A 27598-nucleotide genomic window follows, 5' to 3' on the forward strand; every position below is an offset into this window, starting at 1 on the left:
AAAACAGGCTCATAACCTCATTATTCAACACACAAAAAAAACTTACTTTCTGTGTATTTGAGTGTTTTTGTAACCTAGTGATACTCTAGGGAGAAAACTGCAGAAAAATGTATGGAAAAACAAAAATTGGTAAATAAATAAAAAAATGTAATTAATAAAAAAATTTAAAAGTCCATTTGTATGTGAATATATTTTTATATATTTATATATATTTAAATTCGTAAATATATATTTACGAATAAATATTTAAATAAATATATATTTAAATTCGTAAAAAAAAAAAGATTAATGTGAAAGTTTCTGGTAATAAATAATTATATTCATTTATTATAATTATAGTTATATTAAAATAATGATTATAATTTTTAACATATTTTAAATACATTTTGTCAATTTGTACATTTTAAATACATTTTATTTAATTTATTAAAAAGATTAAAGTTAAAGTTTTATGTAACAAATATTTACATTTATAATCATTTTATTTATATTTAAATAATAACAATAATTTTTAGATATATATTTTCAATATGTATACAATTTATAATAATTGCATTTAAGTTTAATTAATTTAATAAAAACATTAATGCGAAAATTTTAGATAACAAAATATGTATTTTAATAATAATAATAATATTTGTAATATATTTTGCCAATTTCTACAGTATATCATTTATATTAATTAAAATATTTTTTATGTAATTAAAATTGTCATTGTTTAAGGTAACAAATAATTATATTTAATTTTATTTAATTATAACATAATTATTTAAATTAAAACAATTAGAATTTTATATAATATTACATTATTATAAAATATTATAAATTTATCAGATTTTTGTGTGAATTTTTCCTTGTCAGCCAATATCGGTATCAGATATTAGCGTTTTCTAAATTATTGGTATCGGCTCGATTAAGCTGATGTTGGAAGCCGATAATATCAGCAAACTTCTGTTTCTAACAATGTTTTCGATTGCTGTAAACACTATGGATGTATAATAACTACCAATATCGGTTATCGGCCAAAACAACATAATTATCGGTATCATAGCAGTCAAAATTTTCTATATCTGCTCATCCTTATGAATAAATGACAGACTGCTCGGCGCTCCACCTTTGTAGAAGGGTCGTCCTGTCAGGATGTCTCCTCGGTTGGCGATTCCGGGTCCCCGCGGGCAGATAGTTTTGTATTCGGGCGTGTTTGGTTTGGGACATGCCTCACAGTCCACGCCCCATGCTGCACCCACTGTACAGCAGCACATATCCACACGATACCGGCCCGGTAACGGCTCCACGCACTCGTCCTCGTCCCATTTCATATAACACTGTTCGCTTCGGATATCTACAGGACACACAAACCACTTTAAATTACCACTGTTTGGATTGCATGTATTGTTAGTTACCAAAAACAGGTTTGTTTTGGATCAGTTGTACTCTTTAAGTCATAAATCAAGTTGATAGTTTGTGATTTTGGTTTAAAAACATATTCATGTTGATGTATTATGCTGTCTGCAACCAATAAATCAACTAAATCAATAAATCATTTGAGAAAGGAAAGTTAATGAATATGTTTTCATACCAACACATGTACGTCCAGCTCCGTCCAGCGTAAGTCCCTCCGGACACTCGCATCGGAACGAGCCTTGCGTGTTCACACAGCGTCCGTTTGTGCACACGCCGGGAAACACCTCACACTCGTTAATATCTAAAGACGGAGCAGAAACGTGATGCATCATCATGAAATGCACTAAATAATGTGGAAAGTAAATGCAGCAAAGGATTGTGGGTAGCACGTACCTTCACACACAAGTCCCTTCATGCGCGCAAAACCTTTCGAACAGGCTGGATCTGTAGAAAATACAGGTTAAAAACTTGTGAGATACTGTTTACTTTATGTTTCTAAGATTGCGTATATTGGTTCAATGGTACATTTAGCTGGAAAAAAACTATTCATTAATAAATTCATTTTTGGCTTAAAGGTTTTACAATTTTTTTTTTCAAAGATTACTTTTTTCTCATTCATATTTTTAATATATAAATAAAACTAATTGAATAAATATAAATAATATACAAACTGACAATTTATATGAAATATCAAAAAATTTAAAATTGTTTAAATATAAATACAATTCTAAGATACATAATTATTTGTTACCTAGAAGTTTCACATTCTGACAATTCATCTTTTTTGTTAAATTGAAGTTTAATTTTATTCTTTTTTATTAACATTAAAATTGAAAAAATATATAAATTATAATTAATTTTAAATGTATTTATTTAATTTATTACATTTATTACATATATATATATATATATATATATATATATATTTAAATGTATTTATTTAATTTATTACATTTATTACATATATATATATATATATATAAAATTTTTATTTAATAAAAAGATTAATGTGAATGTTTTAGGTAACCAATAATCATTTAGCTGGAAAAAAAAAAACAAAAAAAACCTGTTAGTTGTTTATAACTTAATCGTGTTATCATTGTGTAAATATATAATATATGTGACCCTGCCTGTTAGTGGTATATTTGTAGCAATAGCCAAAAATACATTATATTAGGATATTAAGTAAAGTTAACTTGTAAAGTTAATATGTATTGCTAAGAACTTCATTTGGACAACTTTAAAGGCGATTTTCTCAATGTTTTGTTTTTTTGCACCCTCAGATTCCAGATTTTCAAATATTTTTTTTTTGTTTTGTTTTTTTGCTATCCTAACAAACCATACGTTTTGTTTTTTTGCACCCTCAGATTCCAGATTTTATATCAATGGAAATGGAAACCATTCTTGAAAATTTGTTTTAAGTATATGAACTAACCAATTTCGCAGCGTTCACATGGGCTTCCCCAGGCTGCCCCCAGCGTAGAGCAGCATTCGGACTTCAGTGTGGCCCCGTTTATATTCACCTCACACCGGCCATCCTGGATGTTTAGCCAGCAGGTTCCTTTCATGCTGTCTGCATGGAGCAAATACGTGAAAGAGAACCAAAAATGCGTGACAATGACAAATGGACATTGCGACATTTGGAGCGGCTCCCCTGCGGAGAGTCATTGCATTTCTGCAGATATATAAAAACCAACTCAGATCTCTAGCGGGATGGGATCGAAATGGGCATTCATGCTGAAAGCACAAACACGCAACCTATTGCCTTCATTCTCCATTAACTTCAATCAAACGACATTCAGTTTCAGACAAAAAATGAAAACCGCCTGACTAGAAATTAATAAAAGTAGCAGAATGCTGTCCAGTTACCTCTAAAAACATATCACTATGCTAATGTTGCATAATAAAGTCTCTCAAGTAGTATTTTGTTGTGTATTTAGCAAACATTTCATAGCAATTTAAACATGTTTAAAACATTTAATAGCAACTAAATTATCAATAAGACAACCACCAATCAGAGAACTTGCTGTTACCATGGAAACACTTCTTTTAGCTTAAAATGACTTTTCAAACTTACCCACGCAGATGGTGTTGGTGGAGTCCAGCTTGCTGCCGTGAGAACATTCGCAGTTGAAAGAACCGGCTACGTTGCGGCACACGCCGTTGATGCAAGGGTTGGAGTCGCATTCGTTGATGTCTGAAAAAGAGGAGGACAGGTAAGAACGAAAGACACAATGTATACAATGTTATGTGAAATTTATGAAAAAAAGATAATGAAGGAAAAAAATAATCGTAGGGAAACCTTCGCAAGTCTCAGAGTCAGGTTTGAAAGAGAATCCTTTGGGGCAAGAGCAAGTATAACTTCCGGGCGTGTTTCTACACATGCCATTGTCGCACAACAACCGATTCACCAAACACTCGTTAATGTCTGAAAGATATGCAAAAAGTTAACGAAATGAATCAATCGTAACTACTAATCATAGGTTTCAGAGCAAGTATTCCTTTTTTTTGTTTACATAAAACATAGTAAGCTACATTTTTCTACATAATAAAAAAAGTTATGCGATAAAAATGTTTACGCAACTTACCCACGCAATTCTTGCCGCTAGCGTCAGACTCGTAGCCGATGTTGCAGATGCAACGGTAGCTCCCGCGCAAGTTCTCGCAGATCCCGTTTTGACAGATGTCGGATCCAAAGCGCATTCGTTTTTGTCTGATGTCTGGATCCAAAGCGCATTCATTGATGTCTGCAAAGAAACCAAATCTAATTTGTAAAAACGGACTTACCTCGTCCGTCTGCGGTGATTCCAGGTCCGCTGCTGCACACCGCCTGAAACTCGGCTGCGAACAGACAACCGACGTTAGCCACCTGCTGTCCCACAACTCAAAGCTAATGCATGTTGCATTGATATTAAAGTATTGTTCGCGACTGGAAGGTGTATCGTTGGGGTTTACCGGAGTTGAGCGCAGGGCAGGGTTGGCAGGGTTCTCCGAAGCCGTGTTCTGGATTGGCGCAGCAGCATTCCGACTTGGTCACCGCGCCTGGGAACGGACGCGAACACGTGCCCATCTTTATTGCGCCGTAGCAGGTGGTGCGCATGTGGGTGTCGACACAGACACGGCCGTCCACGTCGATGGCCAGCCCTGGCGGGCACTCGCAACGGAATGAGCCTTCTGTGTTCACGCAGCGACCGTTCATACAGATTCCCGAGGTCTGGCATTCGTCAATGTCTGTCAGAACGAAACGAAGGCGCAAGCCGTTAGGGAACAAATTGTTAATGGTGAAATTTGTAATTGATGACAATTTTGCATGATGTCACTGACATGAAAGATTTACGTCAAACGTGCACCAATGCTATACAAATATACACAAATGCAAACAAGATTGAAAAGTTGCAATGAGGGAATGATTTTCTGAGAATAAAAACTTAAATTTTGGTCATTAAAATCATTAAGGACATCTGATGGGAGAACCAAAGACATTTCAAGATGTGTGGTGTTAGATTTGATGTCAAACTTGAAAAAATGTGCAAATGGAAATTTTATATTAACGGTTTAGCGTCTGTATCTCGCACTAAAACTACCATATGACAAAAAACTTGGAATATAGTGTTTATACTAGAAATATGTCACCGATCTGGTGTTCATAGATGTCTGACATAGTTTAACGAAGAATAAAATAGTGTAAACCATTAACGACATCAGTGATGTTCACAAGTCGCGACAACCAAAGACATTTGACGTCACTGACATGAAAACTAGTATAACGTCTTGAGGCAGCAGGATTGAGATCAGTGATGTCAAATGTCATTGGTTTTTGCTTCTTGGAACTGTAGCCACTGATGTCGAAAACTCGCCAATGACGGGAAAATATACGCAAAGCCATTCTGAAGAGTTGCGTTGAAGGAACGATTTTCAGATGACTGGAAATTACAACTTTGGTCATTAAAGACTTTGCTGACAAATGAACACCAGTTGCGAGAATCAAAGACATCTCAAGACAGCTCAAGTCAGATTTGATGTCAAACTTGCAAAAGTGCTCAATTGTAAATGAGATTTTAGCAATTTAAGCATTTTTTTTTTGTGCATAAAACTATTGTAGGACGCGACAACCGAAGACGTTCGTTATCACTGATATTAAAACTAGCTTGAGATGTCTTGTTAACGGCGTCAAATGTCATTAGTTCTTGTGTCTTGTGACATGAACGTGCAAAAATATGCAAAAGCAATGAGATTGAAGAGTTTTCAGAGAATAACGACTTAAATTTTTGATTTGGACGGACTCCATTGATTTGATCTCAAGATGTGTTGAACTTGCAAAAATGTCCAAATGCAAATGAGATTTTAACAATTTAGTGCATAAAACTATTGTATGACTTCAGAAGACTTGGAATATAGCGTATTGACTTGAAGTCACTGCTTTTATTTTGTTGGATTTTTTGTCATTGAACAGACTTGAGGATGAGTATAATGTTTTTTGAGTTAAATAATCTTTGAAAGCAAATCCCAGACATGCTCACCAGTGCAGTAGCGTCCGTTGGGCGCCAAAGCAAATCCAGGTTTGCAGATACACTTGAAGCTGCCGTCTTCATTTATGCACATGCCGTTGAGGCACATGTTGGTGGTGGCACATTCATCATGATCTAGAAGACAAGAAAACACTCTCAACGTTTCTGAAAATACACTATAAAAATATGTTGGATATTCAGCTGTTTTAAAACTGAATTCATGAACTGTATTCATCAAAATTATTAATTAAAGATGTTTATGTTGACCTTCTGACACCCTCCACCCACCCCAAACTCCTTAAATAGATTTATAAAGCATTTAAAACAACTGTTAAATATTTTAATGCAAGTTTTATAGTTTACAACCAAATAATCAGCAATCAAACAGGTGAAGCATCTAAATTTGTGTGAAAGTGTAAAAATATGAAAAAATACATATATTAGGCAGTTTAGAGTTGGTTAAAGTCGCAGTTTAAGCACTTACCAATGCAGTTCTTCCCATCAGGACTGATTTCAAAGCCAGCATTACAGATGCACTGGAAACTTCCATCTGTGTTCACGCAGCGTCCGTTACGGCACATAACGCCGTTCACGATACACTCGTCAATGTCTGAAGCAACAGGAACAGATTAGTTACAGTGTCCACCAGAGGGCGCTGGGCTGTGTGAAGTGAAGTTCTGCTGACTTTTACCATGACATTCACTGTAAATGGATTATTCACGATGAACTGTGCCATTTGAGTGCTGTGTGTGCAGGATGCTGAGCACAATCACATTATTTGGAAGTTTTGCTTCTTTTTAGTGTGTCATGCAAAATAACTTAAAATAATTTTCAATAAAGCTGAAATGAAGTTGAATGTAATTATTTTATTAATTTTTTATTTTATAGTTGTTTTATTGAGGTTGACTTCAAAAAAATAAATAAATGTTGACTTGGAAACTAAATAAATTTTAGCTGAAGTTAAGGTTGAAGTATATTTTAAAAAAGTTCAAACTTAAGTATTAATAACTAAAATTAAAACGGAAATAATAAATAAATTAAAAGCTATATATAAATACTTAAAAGTATAAATAATATATATATATATATATAAATATAAATATAAATATACAGATATTAATATATCTAAATATAAATATATTTTTAAATGTAGAACATTTGTAAAAATACATAAGAAAATTTCTAAAACAAACTAAAACTAAAATGAAAACTGAAATATACTAATAGTCATAAATTAAAATTTTCATGGGATCCATAACCTTAAATTTAGCTAAAATTAAAATAGTATGCTTTCACTGTCTATGTAGCATTTAGGCTTTTTTTTAGAGTGTAAAATCACAACTTTAAAATAAAAATAATAACTTAATTGTTTTGTGTATATTCAATGTAATATAACATAATAATCTTGCTTTAATTAAAATTTTAATGGGTCGTATGTAATTAAATTAAATTTAGCTATATTTAAAATATTATGCAATTACTGTTCATTTTTTTAATTGCTTAAAAAATATGAAAAATAAAATAATGCTAATAAAAAAATTTAAAAAATAATATTCTGGGTATGGAGTACCAGACTATAAATGATAATGTCATGATATTTCAAACTTTAAAGCAGTTTTTTAGCCCTAAAGAATTTTGAATGTAAAATTAATGTTATTCTCTTTGGTATTTAATAGTTTAAATCATTTTTTTAGCCATTGAGAGTTTTTTTTGTGGGAGTTCCCTGGTATCCCTCGTGACATTTACAGTGATACGATCCTTGTGTGTTGACACAGTCTCCATTCACACACGGGTTACTGATGCACTCGTCCACATCTGAGGGTAGAAAGCAGGTGTATGGGAGACCATTAACACAATTAATCAATAATATGTGTTAGAATATTGACACAGTCTGCTATGTTTATAACCCTGAGGCCTGTGGAAGTCAAGCAAACGGCCTACAGATGGCAGCATTTCAGACCATGTCAACATTCAAAAAACTGAAATATCAATGCACAGGTTTACCGATGCACTCCCCGCGCACGTCCTGCCTGTACCCCATGTTGCATTCGCAGCGGTAGCTGGTCGGCGTAGGAATGCAGCGGCCGTTCAGGCACAGGTTGGTGAAATGCTTGCACACGTCGATCGTGGTCTCGTTCAGCTGGCCTGAGAACAAACGTGGAATTATTACAAAACAATTGGTTTCTTTTGTTTTGTTTTGTTAATTATTGTTAATTAAAGGCAAAAACTGGCAACTTCCACTCACTGGTCTGAATCTTTGGGCCGCCGTTGCCGCCATTGCCGTTTCCGATGGTGTGCTCGCCGCCGTAAATGTAGCCGCCGCCATTATTTCCGTTTTGTGAGGGGGATTTTTGGTAGCTGCCGATGCCGATGTTCAGACCGCCGTTGCCGTCGTGGATGATGCCGCCGTTACCGGTGGCAAACGGAAGCCTCTGGATGCACAGTCGCCTGTATTCATCTACGATTAAACAATTGATGCTATTACAAAATACTTTTTTAAAAGTTGCATTTATACATTTTTATATTTTTTATATCACATTTAAACAAATTCTTTACATATATATATATATTTATATATATATATATATATATATATATATATATACTGTATATTAAATATAGTGCTTTCAAACGATTAATCCATTTTATTGGTTTTTGTTTATATAATTTTTTTTTTTGTTATTTTTTTTTTTATTTTGTTTATTTATAAATACACACACATGCATGCATATATTTCAGAAAAATGTTATGTTTATATATATTAAAAATATTGATATATATAATATAAATTATATGAATAGAAATATATACATGCAGATACATGTAAATATTTTCAAAATATACACTGTATGTGTGTGTATTTTTATATATACATAATATACACAGTACACACACATATATTATGTAAACAAAAACTTTTATTTTGGATGCGATTAATCACGATTAATCGTTTGACAGCACTAATTAAATGTAGATAATATATTCAAATACCTAATTTTCACTTATTCAACGCATGAAATTAATTTATTATATACATATATATTTTAATGCTATAAATTTTAATACTGTTTATACATTATTTTTTTATTTACGTTATTAAAATATATATTAGATATTTTAATACTATTCAGTGTATATACTGTATTACATTTTTATACTGTTTCATATATATATATATATTTTTAATACTTATAATATATATATATATATATATTATACTGTTTATATATTATAATTAATTAATATTAATAATATAAATATAGCCGAACAACGAAATAATGAGCAGACTGAACACTGCTCATGCATTAAGCTAAAGCAGAAAAACCGAGGATTTGGCAGCTGCTTTGCTCATGAATTTTTGCGGAAGACACACGATGGTGTCAAAGAGGATGGAAGAACGTAAAACAGGTGGGTGTGAAGATGTGGGAATGAAAGAGAGCATTTTATTATCCAGAGGAATGGTCGCTTGTAAAGATGGTGTGTGTGAGGATGTGGGAACGTAAAACAGGTGGGTGATGTCTGGAGCGACTCTTCAAAGAACACTTCATAAAGGTCAAACGATCGCACATGTAAAGAAATTGCTCCTTTGAAATTATGTTTTTATTGTAATACAGTATGAGAGTCAACACTCATTTTAGTGTATCATGACAGGATCATAATGTACTTTAAAGTCAGTTCAGAATTACATTAAATGTAGAGTTTTCTTTTTGTGTTGAAATATTTCCTGTTGAAAAGGACATTTGGGTCTTTTTTGAAGGAGCCAGTAGTCTTTAGCTTGCATTACAGCCAGGAACTATGCTACTTGCTATCGCTAGACAGAAGCAAAAGCTTCAAAAAAGTTATAAAAAGCTCATTTTAAATGTGTACATATGATTAATATCTTTTAGGAGTATGCTAGCATACAGATGTTAGCATCAAAGCTAACAAACATGGACTAAAAAGTTGTAAAATGTTCTAAAAAGCTAATTTTTTAAAATGTCTAAATGCTAATATCTTTTAAAGGTATGCTAGCATGCAGTTGTTAGCCTCAAAGCTAACAGATATGGATTAAAAACTTCAAAAAAGTTCTAAATTTTTTTAAAAAGCCTGTTTAAAATGTGTATTTATGCTTATTCTCTTGTAAGTGTATGCTAGCATACAAACGTTAGCCTCAAAGCTAACAGACGTGGACTAAAAACTTACAAAAAAAAGTTGTAAAACATTCTAAAAAGCAAATTTTGATAGTGTCTATATGCTAAATATCTTTTAAAGTGTAATAAATTATTAAAAAAAGTTGTTGTAAATCATTAACATGGACTAAAAAACTTCAAAAAGTTGTAAAATGTTCTAAAAAGCTCATTTTAAGAGTGTCTATAAGCTAATATCTTTTAAAGGTATGCTAGCATGCAGTTGTTAGCCTCAAAGCTAACAGATATGGATTTTTTTTAAAAGCCTGTTTAAAATGTGGTATTTATGCTTATTTCTCTTGTAGGTGTATGCTAGCATACAAACGTTAGCCTCAAAGCTAACAGACGTGGACTAAAAACTTACAAAAAAAAGTTGTAAAACATTCTAAAAAGCAAATTTTGATAGTGTCTATATGCTAAATATCTTTTAAAGATATTTAGCTTTTAACGTGGACTAAACTCTAATAAGCGTTGATAAAGTTTAAATTTCCAGCATTGGCGATAGTAACAGCAAGTGATGCTTGACTTAACAAAAATGCTAATGATTAGCAATAGCCCACTCACCGGAACCTCTGACGGGGCACATCTCTGGGATGTGTCCGAGGGCCCAGCAGCGGCCCGAGTCGCAGCAGCACTGCAACTTGGTGTACTGACCGGACAGTTCGCTCGCACAGCGGCCGTTCGCTAAAGACGCGAAACATGCACCGACCCGATGATCTGTGAGGCAGAAAAAGAGAGATATCAGAAATGCTTGCTACTGTTTTCGCGTAGTTACGCATACTGTAAACAATGTAAATTTAGTCAAAATGAGCTGTATAAAATGACAGTATCCCACAATGCAATGCACTCAACTTGGCCTTCGATTTTAAATGTGACAGATGACCTGGAAATAACATCACATATGATGTTTTAACATTCTTTTTGACTCGAATTGCTAAAAGTGATGACATTTACACAAATTGTTAACTCCAAATACCACAAATGCTTTTCTCGCGAGTGAAGTCCCGCATGACAGGAAGTCAAATCCATGCATGCCCTGTACACGGTCCCCAAAGCAGGAAGTTAATTTATGAGGTGAGAGCCTGAGAAGGCCACTGGAGGACCAACAGCATACGGGGTTAAGATGGGACGTTTCGCTCAGTCAAGGTCAAAGAGAGGGGCTGGTTGTGATAGGGTGCGTACACGACGATATTAGCATGTGTGAACCATGCAAAAGTGGGGTGAGAGACGATTAGCTCAGCTAATGAACCAACACTCTGCAATGCATCAGGTTCATGTGGAATAATCTCAGCCTAATCTACGTCCGACATAAGAAACCCTTTGTCTGGAGGCTCACACTCCCGAACTGCAACCTCCTGGGATCGACTCGGCCTGAGGAGGGCAGGGTGGATTTCGCAAGCGTGGTGACGGGAACGCTGGCTTTAATTGGAAACAGACCTTCTCGATCCTCAAAGAGAGATTTTTCGTGTTTGTATGGGGCCCGTCAGTGCATTAACGCTGATTAGCGCCAGGCTAAATGACTCCCAACGGCCTGGTTCTGTGAGAAGCAAAGCACCAGCCGGGGGGAACGCAAAGATACCACAAAACTTTCGTGCCTTCTTTGGTTTCTGGCCTAAAACAATGTCTAAATAGCTTGTTGTTGGTTACTAATAGCATGCTTGGCCTTTGAAATAACATGCACTGATGAACTGCGCGCAATTATGAAAGTAATAGCAACAGTCAATTTTGATTTCATGTCAACTTTCGAACATTCTCCCATGAACTCGTGCTCCAAAAACCATTTTGGCTTCCTAGAGTCTTTGTTTTGTATGTAAACATGTAGAAAAACACACGGGCTGCCCGCATTCTCCACCATGACAGGATCCATATGTAAAGCAAACGTTTGCCATAAATCCACACGGGTTTCTGGGAACAAATGAAGGCCACGTCAACGCGTCATCCAGGGACGATATCTCATGGTTCTTTATTCGCATCCGGGGACCCGATGGATCAGGGGGTTACGAGAGACTTACGGGGTGGAGGGAGTGTGTAACTCAAGACGGCGTGTATAAAAAGAGACATACACACATGTAGAGAGAGAAGGGAGTGTGAGAGAAATGGACAGTGAAGAGAAAAGACAGAGGCGATGCCAGAGTCAACTGTGTCTCTGCATCACTGTACTGGAATGTTAGCAGGAGGAAATAGCATCCATGTGACTCTGCTTTCACCGTTGTCCTCTGGCAACTGATCCCCCGAGACCAGATGAGACCGTGCGAGACCTGTTCGCCAAAAGAAAGCAACAAACTCTCCACACAACCAAAGTCTCAAACTAAAGAAAGACTAGTCTGTCTGGATTGCGAAGGAACGGTTTCCTTTGCGAGTATTTTTAAAGGCAACATGCAACGGCATCGGATTTAACTACATTTACATTTGCCGGTGCATGTGACCTTTGTGACGTCAACAGAAAAGACAAGTAATTTTTAAGTGCAGAAGATTTGTATGTAAATTGTCGCATGCATGAAACGAACCTAGAATAAATTTCCACGTAAATAATTTTTAAAAACAAAATTTTTTAGTAATGCCAAATTATGCTGAAATTTGTTCTCCAAGTGTTTCCCGGAATGATTACGAAAACAAACTTTTCAACAATTATTGTAAGATGAGCATGAATATGACATCTTTTACCCGAACAATTTTCATTGTAGGAATTTTATTTTGTACGTAAATTGTTGCATTCATTAAATGAACCAAATAAATTTCCAGGTAAATTGTAAGATTTTTTTTTAATGCCAGTTTATGCAAAAATCTGTTCTCCACGTTTCCCAGAATGTTTTGATGAAAGATTAAGAAAACAAATATTTTTTCTTACTGAAAACAGCAATCATCATGAACATGAATATGAGATCTTTTACCCAAAATATTTTCATTTGTACAGATATTTATTTGTATGTAAATGGTTACATTTCTGAAACAAGCTTAAGAAATTTTCAGGTAAATTATTTGTGAAACCAAGAATTGCGTTACATTTTTTCTTACAAATAAGCATGTAGAAATTATTTCTGCTTGCGTTTCCCAATGTTTTGATGAAAGATTATGACAACAAACATTTGTTCTTTTGTAAAACAACAATCATTGTAAGATGAGCGTGAGTATGAATTTTTTTAATACAAGAGATGTCAGGCACACAGTTTTTAAATCAACTTCACCACACGAGCATATCCTGCACAGAAAAAATTAATTTCTTGAAAGTTTTCTAGTGTATTTTTTAAACTTCTCAGGTAATATCAATGGTGTGACCTATTTCAGATGCAGCTGAAATGACAACAACGGTGGTTTCATACACATATATTTGCTTGTTTGATCAAAATTATTGCTATTTTCGTCCTTGCTATTTTAAGTTTGCTAGCAATAGACATGTACAAAATGTAGCAAGATGTTAACAAAAACATGAATGTACAAGGAACTGATTCAAAACTTTAAAAGGTTCTAAGTTCTTATGATGTTGTAGAAGAACCTTTTTAAGTTTATATGATGCTACCACAGAACTTTTAGACATTTTTTGCTAATATGGACTGACCATCTTTATCGTTTGGTTTCTGCGTGGACCTGTATTTTCCTCTCTTGTTATTTACACTACATGCATGAATCAGTGGGCGGAGCTTAACAAGCAGTGATGTAGAAGCAGGGGTTGATCTTCTGTGGAGGCGGAGTTTAGCCGCACTATTACATCATAAAGTGACACATTCCACAACCTCTCGTTTTGGCAGATTGGCTTCAATATAAGCTTTTTTTTTTTTTTATTAAGAAGGTTTTTTTTTCTTATGATTATTGGATGTTTTTTTTTTAGTTTAATTATTTTTTGTATGTAGATAGATGGAGTTTTTATTTCTCAGTTCATGTCCCCTTTCACAAAAACACGAATGTAGAATGAATCACATCAACAAATCGATGATGAACCGACTTTAACTGAAAACTGACTGTTTTCTATTGTCCTCATGCATTATCAGCACGTTTTTCCTGTTTGACACTGTAAAACTGCTTTGACACAATCTGTAATGTATAAAGTGCTATATAAATAAAGGTGACTAATCTACAGAAATTACACAATTGACCTCAAAAAATACTTTGCAAACTCATCCAGTTTATTTACATCTTTAAAACAATGGTTCTGTCCTGCTTGCAGTCAATATACAGGCCTATAAACACACAAGCACACTTGCCCAGGCTTGAAGCGATTCACCGCACACAAGTTCATCCCATGAGTCATTCAAGCAAAATGAACCACGGCTCAGATGCAGCCCAGGAGCGCAAGGTCACGGGACGCATGCGTGTTGCATGTGTGTTTGTGTGTGTGGAAGAAAGAGTCTCACCGACACATCTGGAGCCGTCTGTGCTGGTGACGTATCCCCGCGGACAGGTGCACACGTAGCTGCCGGCGGTGTTGGTGCATTCCCCACCGTCACACACTCCGGATATGGTTGCACATTCGTCGATATCTAAAATACAACACAATGATGCATATCCTGCATTTGTTAAAAGTTTCAAAATGCCGATTTATCAGAGATCGTAGACTAAGTCTTGCAGTAGAAACCAACGAGTACTAACCAAATTAGATTAGACACATTTTTTAGAAGAAACATACAAGCAGCAACTCTCATTGGATTCTACAGTGGGAGAAAACCAAGAGATCTCATTTGTGGTTAGTGCTTTCAAACTGGCATCGTCCATCTCCTCATGGTAAAATAACGCGACTACAGGCGCGAACTCAAAGTGAAACTCGACAGATGGTAAAGAGATTTTTATTGTTTTTTTCAGCGTGTCGTTCTTATATTTATACACATGTGCAATTACATTTATTTAGTAAAATTATATGTGGACGTTGTGTGTTGGATTTGTCGCATGAGATTGAGGCGGGATGTGGGAAGAGCATGATGAGCGAGTTTGATGTGTGTGTGGAAACCGGGACTCACGGTGTGCCACAGAAGCTGAAAACGGCCCTGCTGAAGTCATAAAAACCTCGGCAAAACTAACCCACTCGTCAGTGGAGCCCCAAAAGCGGCACTAGACTTTACTCAGGGGGGATGTGAAGCTGTATTGGAAAGGAAACATATGCCATCTCGACTAATGACTGCGGGAGTGTGTGTTCACATCCTCATATGTTAGAAGAACACTACTTTGGGGTTTTACATTTCAGATGCAGTTGTTTCTCTGATCAAATGGTTATGTTTAGTTAAACTCTTTATTTAAATAAAGAGAAACAGGAAAAATAAGGGGTGGGGTAAAAAAGCATTAAAAATATAATGTTTATGACACTGTACCCCATTATTTGGGTTTAAAAATGGTTAATAATAGTTCTAAACAATGGCAACATTCCAAGTTCTTATATTGCCATATTACAACTTTTTTCAATTGTGTTGTCAAAAAAAAGTTTTTCTGTGACAGAATGAAGAACTTAAAAAGGTTTTTACAATGTTCTTACAAGTAGAAAGTTTCAAAGTAAGTTCTTAAAATGTCACAGAAGAAACATTAGGTTATAATATAGCCAAAAAAAAAAATCACAAAAAGGTTTATATGACAAAAGAACTTAAAAAGTTCCCTTTAAGTTCTTAAAATGTCATAGAAGAAACATTTAAAGTTCTTATAATGCCATAACAGAACTGCTTATGATTTCATTATGTCATTAAAGAAACTTTAAGTTATTAAATTAAAAAAGGTTCTTAGAACTTAAGAACTTGAAAAGGTTCTTCTAAGTTCTAGCTTCACAGAAAACCCTTTAAGTTCTTATAACACCATTAAATAACTTGAAATTCATACGTTTCAAGTTTTAATTATGTCCTTGAAGAACCTGTTAAAGTTTTTCTAATTCCATTAAAATGTCAAGTTCTTATATGATAAAAAAGATTCTTCTGAGTTCTTACAATGTCACTTTTTAAGTTCTTTTAATGCCATTAAACTTTAAGTTTTATGATATTATAAAAATGTTTTTATGACTTAAGATATTAAAAAGGGTCTTCTAATTTTTGCCGTGTCACAGAAAAACCTTTCTTATGATATCATAAAATGGTTATTTTATGACTTAAATATAAAAAGGTTTGTCTGAGTTCTTATGATGTCACTGAATAACCTTTTTAAGTGCTTATAACTGGCATTAAAAATTCAAGTTCTTATGATATCATAAAAGGTTCTCCTATGAATTAAGAACTTATAATGGCTCTTTTAAGTTGTTTTGATGTCATAGAAAAGCCTTTTTATGTTCTTATGATGCCATTAAAGAACTTTAAGTACTTATGATGACACAAAAAGGTTCTTCTATGACTTAAGATCTTAAAAAGATACATCTACTTTCTGTGACATCATATAAACCTAAAAAAGGTCTTCTATGACCTAAGAACTTGAAAGGTTCTTCTATAGCAACATAAGAACTTAGAAAAGCTTTTCTATGGCATCATAAGAACATTGCAAGGACTTAGAAGATCCTTTTAAGTTCTTATAATGGAACAGATGATCAGCTAAAACTATCCTGTTGTAAAGGCCTTTAATATAACATTAAAAATCTCACCTCAAGAGCTCAACCCTATATCACAAAATATAAGAAGCTCTGCTAAACCTAAAGTCATTATTTGTGTGTTTACAAGTAAACTTGGATATCCTTAGCATTACATTTTCAGCTTTCTAGAGTTACTTTCTCTGAAATGAGCTCCTGGCTTCTGTAAGTCTCCTCAACACGTCTTCAGAGTCAGAAAGTGCCCGTAAGCAGTCTGAGGTGCGCCTCATGCCTTAAAACCTCGCCCGGGGCAAGACTTTTTCCACCACACCATTGTCTTTTAATTAAGCGCTCCTCCTCACCCCAAAGAACTACCACCTGGGTTTTTTTCCACCCTCCACGTGGCTTAAAAAAAACAGAGCAGCACTTTTCCAGGCAACTTCAGCTGTTCAGACTCAAAGTTCAGGGTGTTTTAGTGATCACTCGAGTATCTTATTCACAGAAGTTTCTCTCTCGTTTGCTTGAGAAAAAGGCTGCTTGGGTGAAGCCTGCAGGCAGAGGTTTGCTTCTTCTCCAAACTTTCATTTTAGTCATGGCTTTGTCCTTCAGGGTCAAAATGTCTTTCAGATTTAAACTAATAACCTCAAGGGTTGGGATTCCTTTTGTCTGGCTTACTGGAAGTGTGTTGAATTCTATCGGTTTACATACTTAACTCTTTACTTACTGTTTTGAACGAGAAGTGAAAATGTAAAAACTTGCAGGAAAGAAAAGTCACAAATCAGATCTCTCTAATACCTCAGTTGTTTCTCCTAGACACCAATGAAATTAAGCTGGGACTAAATGGACACTTTTACTTAAGTTTCCAGCTTCCCAGATGCATCTATGAGAAAATAAATGTGTCTCTTAATTTTGATAGCACTGTACTCTTCCTGTATGTCAACAACTCATTTGTGCCTAATAGTATTCCTACTCAGGAATTTTATGACAAACATCTGAGACAAAGTAGATACTCGAATCAGACATAAATCAAGTCTCCATCAAGTTAATGGAGCTATGATAAAAACAACCTCTGAGTAATGTCATTTACTTCAGGTAGGACTCTTTTCATTAAAAGACTGCCTGGAAAAGCGAAATGCAAGCTGTAATCAATGCTGAAATTTATAAAACATATTTTAATGAAACCGTAGTGTACTATAAAATATAATATTTTTAATACATTTATTTTATAAAATAGAGCAATAGTGTAAAATAAAATTAAATAGTATAATAAATAAAATCTTTTATTTTAGCTGAAATTAAATTATAAATATTAGATAAGACTTAAATTAGAAATGTTGCCTTGTTTATTAACTGAAATAAAATTATTTGAGGTGCTAATTGAGAAAACTAGTAAATATAATTCAAGTAAGAATATAGATTTAAAATATATAGACTTAGAAATTAAAATATATAGAATAAATATACAACTAAAGGTAAATAGAAGTAAAAAAGACAAGCACAAAACATTTATAAAAACTAAAATTAAACTGAAAATATATATAAAAGACTGCTTTCAGTTCATTAATTCATTTTAATACAATAAAATTAAATACTTTTACTTTTATATAAAAAAATATTTATTTTATTTACTGTTCAGTAAGAATATATTTATTCAAAATTCTTATTTTATTTTACACCTGTTGTTTTCATTTATTTGTTAATACTGACCATTTTCTCCATTTGCACTACTGTTAATCCACTTCCATTTTGCACCATTTTGGCAATACAGTATTGTAATGCCAAAACAACACACTAAGTTGAAATAAAATACTGTGGTAGATAAGAAATAACCTCACCCTTCTGGTATATAATAGCTGTGATCCACTATCTCTCTTTCTTTATCTCTCTATTTAGGTTTTATCTTAATAGTCCTAAAGGGCAGGCTTGGATCCAAGAACCGCAGACCCCCACTTTACAACACGCCTGTTTGTTTTCACTCGGCATTGTTTAAATTCCACCCAAGCACCACTAATGTTAAAGTCTCAACCAGGTATACCAGGAATATGAACAGCGGCTAGGCCATCATAAACTATCATGTAGACCGATTCCAGGCAATATTCACTGGATCCTCAGATCTGACGTCAACATTTCATGCATATCAACAACTTGGAAACCTTGCAAACGCCAAGTGTGTGACTCAACTTTTTCCCAATTACGAGTTACGAACAGGACTGAGATCATTGTCCTGCTGTTCTCTGACAGCTTGCGTGGTTTGGATTCCGTGCAATAATGACGTACCTTCGCACTTCTGGTTGGTCTCACTTTGCCGGTGACCCGCTGGACATTTACACTCATAGGAGCCCACGGTGTTAATGCAGTTTCCTCCAGCGCATAGTCCTGGGATGGCCTGACACTCGTCCACATCTAACAAAAAGAGAAATAGAGCATAAGCAAACACATTCAGCCCATATCTGTAGTTTGAACACAACTTGACAAGACACAATATCCGAATATAATGCAATGCACTCGACTTGCAACACATAAATAAATGAAATAAAATTTACAAATAACCCGGAAGCATTATAAACCATGTTTTGAGATCCATCATTTCATATTATTCGATCTGACTGCAAAAAATGTACATAAAATTGCATTTAAAATGTCTTATTTTTAAAACAGCTTGTCTTTTTGTGTAAATTGCTCTTGTACAACAAATTAAATCATTGATCTTTATTTCAAATACACCAGACATAAGTTTAATTTCTAGGATTTGAGCATCTTTTTACGTGGCAAACAAAGCACTGAATTTTTTTCACTGAAATGGAAATCCTGGCACAATCCGAACTGCCGGCTTTGTTCGGAAAGGAAACACTAATTTCTACTACAACAGCAACATCTAAAGCTCTTAAATTGAGATCCATTATGGGTTTTGCTAACTTTAAGGATCTCTCGTAGGGTAAAACACATGCATCATCTTTGTTAGCTCACAGTCTGGACATTTTCTTATGGTCTGAACTCAGACTTCATAACACAATTACAGATCTTTGGTATTGTCTGGGTTGGATGACCCTTACATATCTGGCAAACACTGCAATTATTTGTCTCTTTTCGTTGATACGCACATCCGCAGCCAAAATACAGTCCACAGACCTTCAACCTGTATCCAATAAGCACCAAATCATTGGTTCTGTCTACTAATATAGGCCTAAAATAAGTTCTGCCATTAAATGGCATCAAACACAAAAAAACTCTGGAAAGCTCACTGCGCGGTACGCAAATCCTCCCACCCGAATGTGCACATGTGTGTGCTTTGTACTTCATCCAGACAGACTTTTGGAAAAGCACCCCATCTTTGGGCAAATCCAGGCCAGACTTGGAGCTATCTCTTATGTTGTACATTGAGGGGAGAAAAATAATATCTTAAGTTAAATAGAGACGTTTCTAATTGTTGGGAGGGGTCGTCTTTGAAATGATGTGTGAAATCAGGGTGGCATTTGGTATTTTGCCTCGCAAAATTTCTCTGAGGGCGCTAGGCTGAAGCTCTGAAGCAGCTGGACTGTAAGAGCTAGTTGTTTTCATCTGCATTGCTCTAGAACTAAACCAAAACCAATTAAATAGTACATAAAACAATGTGCAGAATCTACAGCATTGAGGCAAAAGAAATTAGTTTACAGACTGAATCTAATGAATATTCATGACCTAAGTGACTAAGGTTTATAATGTGTAACAGGCCTTGAGAACAGAATTAAATCATGTCCAACTATGTCCCTGAAAATCAAACAAGCAGTCCAAACAATACGGCCATAATTATAAATAAATGTGACAAGCCATTATGTAATCCCATTTAAAACACTCCCAATGGAAGTAATCTAAATATTTGACTCTACTAAGAAACACAGTGGGGAAGTGTCCTCTCGGACAAGGACTGGAGTGGTATGGTTTACCTTAAACAGACCATGACCTCTCTTAGTGTCATCTGCCACGTCAGGCTAGTCATTAGGGCAAGAATTCGCCAAACATGTGAGCCCAGACACTGAGAAGGAAATAACTATTTGTTCAGATGCTAGCAGGAATGTTTACGCTCATTCTTACCTTGGCAAGCACCAGTGCGGATGTTGGGTATGAAACCTCTTCGGCAAGGGTGGGGTTGGGCAGGGCACATCTCACATGGGTGACCCCATGCTCGCCCGATGGTGGCACAACACAATGTCTTGGTGCACACAATGCCGCTCAGCTGACCTTGGCACATCTGGTTGTTGACTTGTGTGAAGCATGGCCCGGTCCGGTAGTCTGATTTTGGGAGGGATGAAGAGCGTTAGAGACGTCATTGAGTACATGAAAACAACATTGGTTTTCCATACAGTGAAAAAGCCTTTCACAAGGCCATCTCAAAACCATAAAAACAGCTTAAAATGGGCTAGAGTGGTGTACTGGTCTTAGCTGACCTGGTCTGGTTTGGTGGCACTTATTTGACTAGCTGGCCAATTGCTAAACTAGAATAAACCAGCCAAGACCAGCAAGCCACCACAGGCCAACAAAACTTTTTAATAATATGATAAGACAAGCACTGACAAACATTATGACATGCAACCAAGAAATTACGACCACAAGAAATCACATTTGTGGATAAAGAAAGCAGCAGATACATATTCTCCATCACGCAGCTGTTTCCCAATCATTCTAATGCTGGAGGTCGGTCCGGGAATGCTCTGACAGGGATTCTCTTTCACTGTCTTATAATAGGATAACCAGATAATTGCTAAGAAATTGCTGGGTTGCATCAATAATGGCAATTTCCACGACAAACCATCTTGTTTTTGGCTGAGGTCGAAATGTGGGATAGTGGTACTAGCACTGTTTTGACATTTGGAGATTTGGCCATGAGCTTTGACTTCCTTTGTGCTGGTTGCCAATTGAGTTGACTTAATCACATTAATGATGTTTTGAACATCAAACAAACCAATTCGACACTGACATAACTGAGCACTTCAGGATGCAGTCATTTCTGTTTAATAAAACTCTTAACAAATGCCCTGCTGTATGGTACTGCATCCTCCAAGTCTTTGCTAGTGATGTTTTGAAAATGTAATTGAACGAGATCCTGCTTTTGTTTGGGGTACAGTGTGAGAGTCAGTTTACTCTAGCGGAATATGAATGACTTCCTGACCCTAGTCGTTCCTCAAAGAAATTAACAAATCTTTTCATATCCTTCATTATATTGCATGCAAAACAAAAGCCAAATCATATATCCATACCCAAGAGGGAGGGAAATGACACTAAGAAAGTAGGTCATGAGGAGAAGACAAAAAAAGAAGAAAGGCCTATGAAGATTTCCCCCTCACGTGTCTTCAAATCCCTTTGCTGTCCCTTTTCCTCGTCCCTCCTGCGCTCCCCTGACCTGACCGTTCTTGCTGGACGATTTGAGTCTAGGAATGCAGGTCCTCTCCAAGTTGAGGCAACCCACTGCGATCATCCTATGCACATCTGGGATTGATTAATTGTGCCTTGTCAGGACTAGGGTGGGACAAGCTAAGGCCAATTTGTGTCCATGCGTATCCAGTACTCCAATTCATCAGCCTCTCTATATTGCTTCTTTGACTCTTGCTGTGAGTGATGATATTCATATGGATAAAGCCTTCTGAGGCGTATCTATGAAGTCAGAATTTCTTGATTTGGTAATTCCCCATGTTAGGAGCAAACAAATGCAGTGCTTTAAAATAGTGTCTATAAGCAGAAACAACCTTGGGACTTCTACTCTGAGATAGCCTGCACAACTGACTAGTGCCACTGGTTTGTCTGTTTTGACTACTAGTGGATCACACATGAGTATTGAGTCATTTACATAAGGTAAAGTGTGACTTGTTAAAGGGTCGATTAGTCTTCTGGACATATAAGTATTTGTACAATACCTACATGGACATGGACGTCAAAAGTTGCTCTGCAGAGAAGGACAATAACAAAGAAGGTACTGAGAAACGTCTGCCATAAGACCATTCTTAAAGCTGCTCTGGTCTGTCTAACAATCCTTTGATCTGCAATGAAACTGGAGCCCGGGAGTCTGAAGGCCCTGGCCAACATCATTCGGAAGCCGTCACGTTTTTCGAACCAGCCAATTTCTGCACAGAACCATTTGTATGCGCACACGGCCAGAAGAATAAATTCAGTGTAATACGGTAGGTCCACGCTAAAGACTGGACCCCTTTGAGCACTTTAATACACAAGATCGCAATCTCGTAGCAACAGATCTGCAAGGCAAAAGGGAAAGCGGTTAACCTCAATGTCACGTTGGCAAACTGGGCAGCAATGCACAGACCTTGCTTCCCAGAAGCAAGCAGACTCATATTCCTGAGAAGGGGGGATGTGTCTGTGTTGCAGACAACATTCGGAAGTAATTTCGCCTTGATTACAGTTCGAGTCTTGTCAGATCAAAACCATTCACCTACACCCTATCCTGCCAAACGCTCACTCACCTCTACTTTCCGTTTAGTCACCACAGTGTTTCCCTGCCAGCGACTTCTGCCAAATATTCAGCAGAATAAATTATCATGAATCATGAGGCTGGGGAAGTTGGGGAAAAACAGTGCATCATAAGGACTCTGATGTGTGGCATTCACACTTGTCCAAAGATTGAGCGGCAGCATAATTTGGCAGGAGGAATTCCAGCTTTCTTCACACTCCAATGACTTGGCCTGTTTTTATCATCCTCTGTGCTAATGGACCAAAAGGAAGTAAACTGTGATGAAAGACCGTCTAAGAAATAAAAAATCAGCCAGAGATAAGTTAATCTAGTCTGGAACGTTAAGCCATGGGGACCAACTGCATTTGGAAACCCCAAGCGCAGCCAAAAACGTGCTCAACACTGACTAGGAATAGTCGCTTGCTTTGTTGTCACCTATTTCAGTTTAATCAGAGTACACTCCAAGATAAGAAATGTGTTTTCACTTGGGGAGAAGCAGAAGTTCATTCACATAGGTCTGAAGAAAAAAAGGGGGTAGAAAGGAAACATTAGACACTCAAGCATTCCTGTGAAAGGCTTTGAAGAATTTCAGACTGATCAACAAACTCTTTTACTGCTCAGTGATTTACAGTATGGCTAAATAAGACTGGCAATCTCTTCACATCTTATCTCTGTCATACACATCCAACAAGCCAAGGTTTCAACACTTTAATGAGTCCCAAATGAGCCAGTCCACAATGAGTCCAGTGAGCCTCAGTCCTTTCATTCATTCATTCTCTTGTGGTTACAGGAGGATTAGTCACATTTCATTGCTCGGAAAACCCTTTTCTCTAGAATCCATTGCATCACACAAAAAAGCAATGCCATCTGTGCTAAAACAGTGGTAATTGATGCAACAAAAATTGAATAGTGACCCATGACCTTGAGCAATGTCAACCTTCAACTGTGAATGAGTATTACGCATACCTTTTTTTGGTGTGGGACATGGTAAGCGATAACGCAGAGCACACGTGGCTAAACGGAAAACTAATTAGATGGGGCTAACACCATTCTTACCGTTAACTCGCTCAACTCCCCCTATAAACCATGCCCAACTCACAGCTGAGCTCTGCAGACAACCGACTTTCTAAAAACGCAAGCCAACTATTGTGCTTCAGTCTTTTCATGATCCAATTTTTTGTTACAACCTCTTTCTTGGAAGATGGTTCTGGCTTTTTTTTGGAAGAACCAAATAGAGAGACTGACATCAGGAGTTTTGCAAAACTGCATCATCTTTTGGAAATTCGTCAACTGTGTGAAATCCAGTCACTTGATGATAAACAGGCGTGCCTGAAACAGGCTAAATAAAGAGCCTATCTCTGCTCTTTAAGTGTGAAATGACTAATTGCTTAGTGTGACGTTTTTACAATCTACAAGCAAGGAGCTTGAGGGTAAGTCTGGGGGGTTTCGGAGACGAGAGTCTGGACTGAATGGATCTGGTGGGGTGGCCCAGAATGGAGATGTCGGGGGGGCAGCTGGTGTCCTGTGGACGGTGCTCTCCATGTGAAGAGATTGTTTGTACTAGTTCAGGCCTGGCTCTGTATACACAGCTGGGGTCTCCATTTCTTGGAGAACACCCTCTATCACCCACCACCACCCTTTCTTGTCAGAAAAGTCTACGGCTCCACACAGAATCGTTCCCTTGTCATTTCCACCCTACTTTATCTATTGCCAGATGTCTCCCAAACTTTTCCACCTCCCTGTGTTGGGTTTTCAAAGGGAACCGGCCTACGATTGCACAAGGGGGCTTCGTGAAGGGGTGGGGTCACACAGAGAACCAGACGCAGGAGGGTGGGGTACTGAAAAAGGGCTTAGGTATTTGGTTTAGTGTGCCTGGGGCGCTTCTCTCTCACAATTCACACGGCCTGATGGAGATGCCTTTACGGTCCTTTCAGTCTGTCATTTTCTCATAACTCCAGCCAAGGATTTCACCTGTGACAGAACGTCTCATGCACCCGTGAAGGAGGCTTTCGTCTTTTTTTCCAGCTCTGAGAGACGTGGCCACAGTGTAAACTGTAGCATCCATTTCACACCAGTTACAGTGAAGGGGGAAGCACACCGCCTCAAAACTAAAGTATTGTAAATTTCCCTTCGGAGCATTTCTGGGTCACATTGACACAGTATTACCACATTCTTGAAGCAGGCCTGAGACGGTAAACAAACCGCACATCCTCACAGACGTCAACACAATTAAGACTTGAGGAAATATGAACTTTGGAAGCGTAGCGGTGGCTTACCTCTCTCGCACTGCGGTCCAGTAAAACCGTAGACACAGGCACATCTGTTGGGTCCAATACAACGGCCGCCATTTTGACATCCACTCTCACACACAGCTACAGAAAGTAAAATTGGTAAAATGAGATAATTTATTTTATGTTTTATCCTAGATACTTTAAAAAATGCAAACAGGGTTTTTGAGTTGCTATATGGTTCTTTGGAATGTTTAGAAAGTTCTTGATGATCTTCATTAAAAAAAACTGTGAATTTAAAAAATAATTAAATATAAAAATAAAACAAAATTAAAATATTTAGACAAATATATAGTTGGATTTAAACACATTCTAAGATCTTTTGTGTCTGTAAGCCAAACTCTTGTTGTGTGTGTCTGGGCAGGTATGTGGAGATGTCTGGACATTCTGAAAAGAAAAATTCACTTACGCTGTCCACAGTGAGTTCCTGTGTAGCCCTTCTGACAAGAGCAGGCATCTTCATTACAGACCCCTCCATTCATGCATCTGACGCCGCAGGACTGGACTGTACAGAGACAAGAGAGGTGATTATAATTCGTCTAGAGCACTCAATTGTACTCAGTAACAATGAACCATGCATGCAGCTAAAAGTAACTCCATTATCTGGGAATAACACAAAAAAATCAGTCAGAAACATTCTTATATTACAAAATTAATTTCCAGGAATTAGTTGTTTTCTAATAAACTTGGCATTGTACACTATGAATATTGTTGCTTCTGTGATGAATTGCACTAAAAGTGCTGTGGAATTTATTTTTAAACTATTTTAAACACTCAGAAATTGCTAAAATAAATATCACAAATAATTACAGAGAAATAGCATGTAACACACTGATTTGCTGACTATTTGATGAAAATGAAGATTCCTGCAGAAATGGAGAAATATTGAAAATAATATAAAGCGCTGTATTACAAAGCCTCATATTTTGAATATTGCTATATTATTCATCTTTACATAGGTAACTGTATGTATGCCCTTACATTGGTGTACATTTCAGTTTACTGTATCTCCCTCTCACTATTTATTTTATTTAGTCATACTTACAGTAAGTATTTGAGAAAGACCTTTAATTCTTATACTTCTTATTGTTTTTCCAATATAAGCAACCACCAATTCGAAACTGTGGTAAGAGCAATTTAACTCAGCCAACAAAAGCCTATTTTCATCCTGATTTTCTACCAGACATTAGATTAACTTTCCACCAATTTTCACGAAATAGGAATTCTCTTGGCACAGACAGAGTCACTTAGCAAAGAATTTTCAGTAGAGTTTGTATATGAAAACATTGTGATTTAAAATTGCATTTAGCTGACATAAGCACAATGAATCATCTCTGATGGGACTCTCGCACCAAGTTTTTCAAAAGATTCATGTTCCCGATTGGTTGCATCAAAATGTTGCTCTCGCCAAACTCTTTGGTTCTGTCTAAACAAAGGCATCGTGCCATTACGCTTCAGCCCTAATATAATTCAAGCTACTACTTATCCCAGACAAAAAAATATGTAACAGTTCTTCATTTACTCCTTTCATTTTTGCCTGCCATGATCTAATCCTTTTAAAGAAACTTAAAAAAGACTAAACTAAATTAAAATAAATTTATTTTTTTGTAAAAAAATAAAAAAATCTGATTTTTGTCTGATTTCACATGAAGAATGCTGCTGGATGGAGATCAAACATGAGTGCTTTTTGTTTTTTCGCTGATGACATGCTTTCAACAGCAAGGCCTGTAAATGTTCGAGCATAGGCTGTGTTTTCCTAAAGCGCAGGAAATGACTTCATTTCATTGGCTAGACCTGCTGACGGCCCGCTACAGGTGGTTCGTTCGCTGACCCATGCTAAGTGAGCTGCACGTGCTGAGACACACACGCAAACACACACATGCAAAAGGGGCTCCCCGAGGCCTGCCAGCCCACAATGCACCTCTGTCTGCAGCAGTCACATCTGTCAGTTTTTTACAAGCTACGCTGACGGCAGGAAACATGAGCAAGGCTGAAAAACAGAGGTCCTTTATGGCCGTTTCTTTCTCACGGCGCAGTGTGGAATGGAGATCCGTGGCCTGTTGACATTAGGCTCACCAACGAGACATAATGGGGTTTAAGATGAAAACGAATCGTTTCTTGAATTATAGCAGGAAGCGCTAGTTCTTGTTCTGCGTTCTATTACAAATCCAGAGATTCATCTTAAGAGCTATTGGCCAGGATTATTATCTAAAACTAAAATGATTAAATAACATTTTCATTACTTGAAATACAATAAACGTTAACGGAAATAAATATAAACAAAAAATATAAACATATTTTATTTAGTTGCCATGGCAACATTTCTCATTTTA

At 36.3% G+C, this 27598-nt stretch overlaps 1 protein-coding gene across 1 annotated transcript in view; it reads right to left on the bottom strand.

Moving 5' to 3' along the window:
- LOC109047485 (fibrillin-2-like) overlaps positions 1–27598 on the bottom strand; it is a 71474-nt gene that overhangs the window by 34491 nt on the left and 9385 nt on the right. The window contains 20 exon segments of the mRNA XM_042711644.1: positions 1115–1342; positions 1580–1705; positions 1798–1848; positions 2840–2977; positions 3482–3601; positions 3707–3832; positions 3993–4151; positions 4192–4245; positions 4360–4635; positions 5925–6047; positions 6397–6522; positions 7608–7727; positions 7917–8057; positions 8158–8370; positions 10643–10795; positions 14428–14553; positions 18819–18944; positions 20613–20810; positions 25254–25349; positions 25675–25770. Coding sequence (XP_042567578.1) covers positions 1115–1342; positions 1580–1705; positions 1798–1848; positions 2840–2977; positions 3482–3601; positions 3707–3832; positions 3993–4151; positions 4192–4245; positions 4360–4635; positions 5925–6047; positions 6397–6522; positions 7608–7727; positions 7917–8057; positions 8158–8370; positions 10643–10795; positions 14428–14553; positions 18819–18944; positions 20613–20810; positions 25254–25349; positions 25675–25770 — 2796 coding nt within the window.

Source organism: Cyprinus carpio, chromosome A22 (assembly GCF_018340385.1).
Source record: "Cyprinus carpio isolate SPL01 chromosome A22, ASM1834038v1, whole genome shotgun sequence".
Classification (NCBI taxonomy): Eukaryota; Metazoa; Chordata; class Actinopteri; order Cypriniformes; family Cyprinidae; genus Cyprinus; species Cyprinus carpio.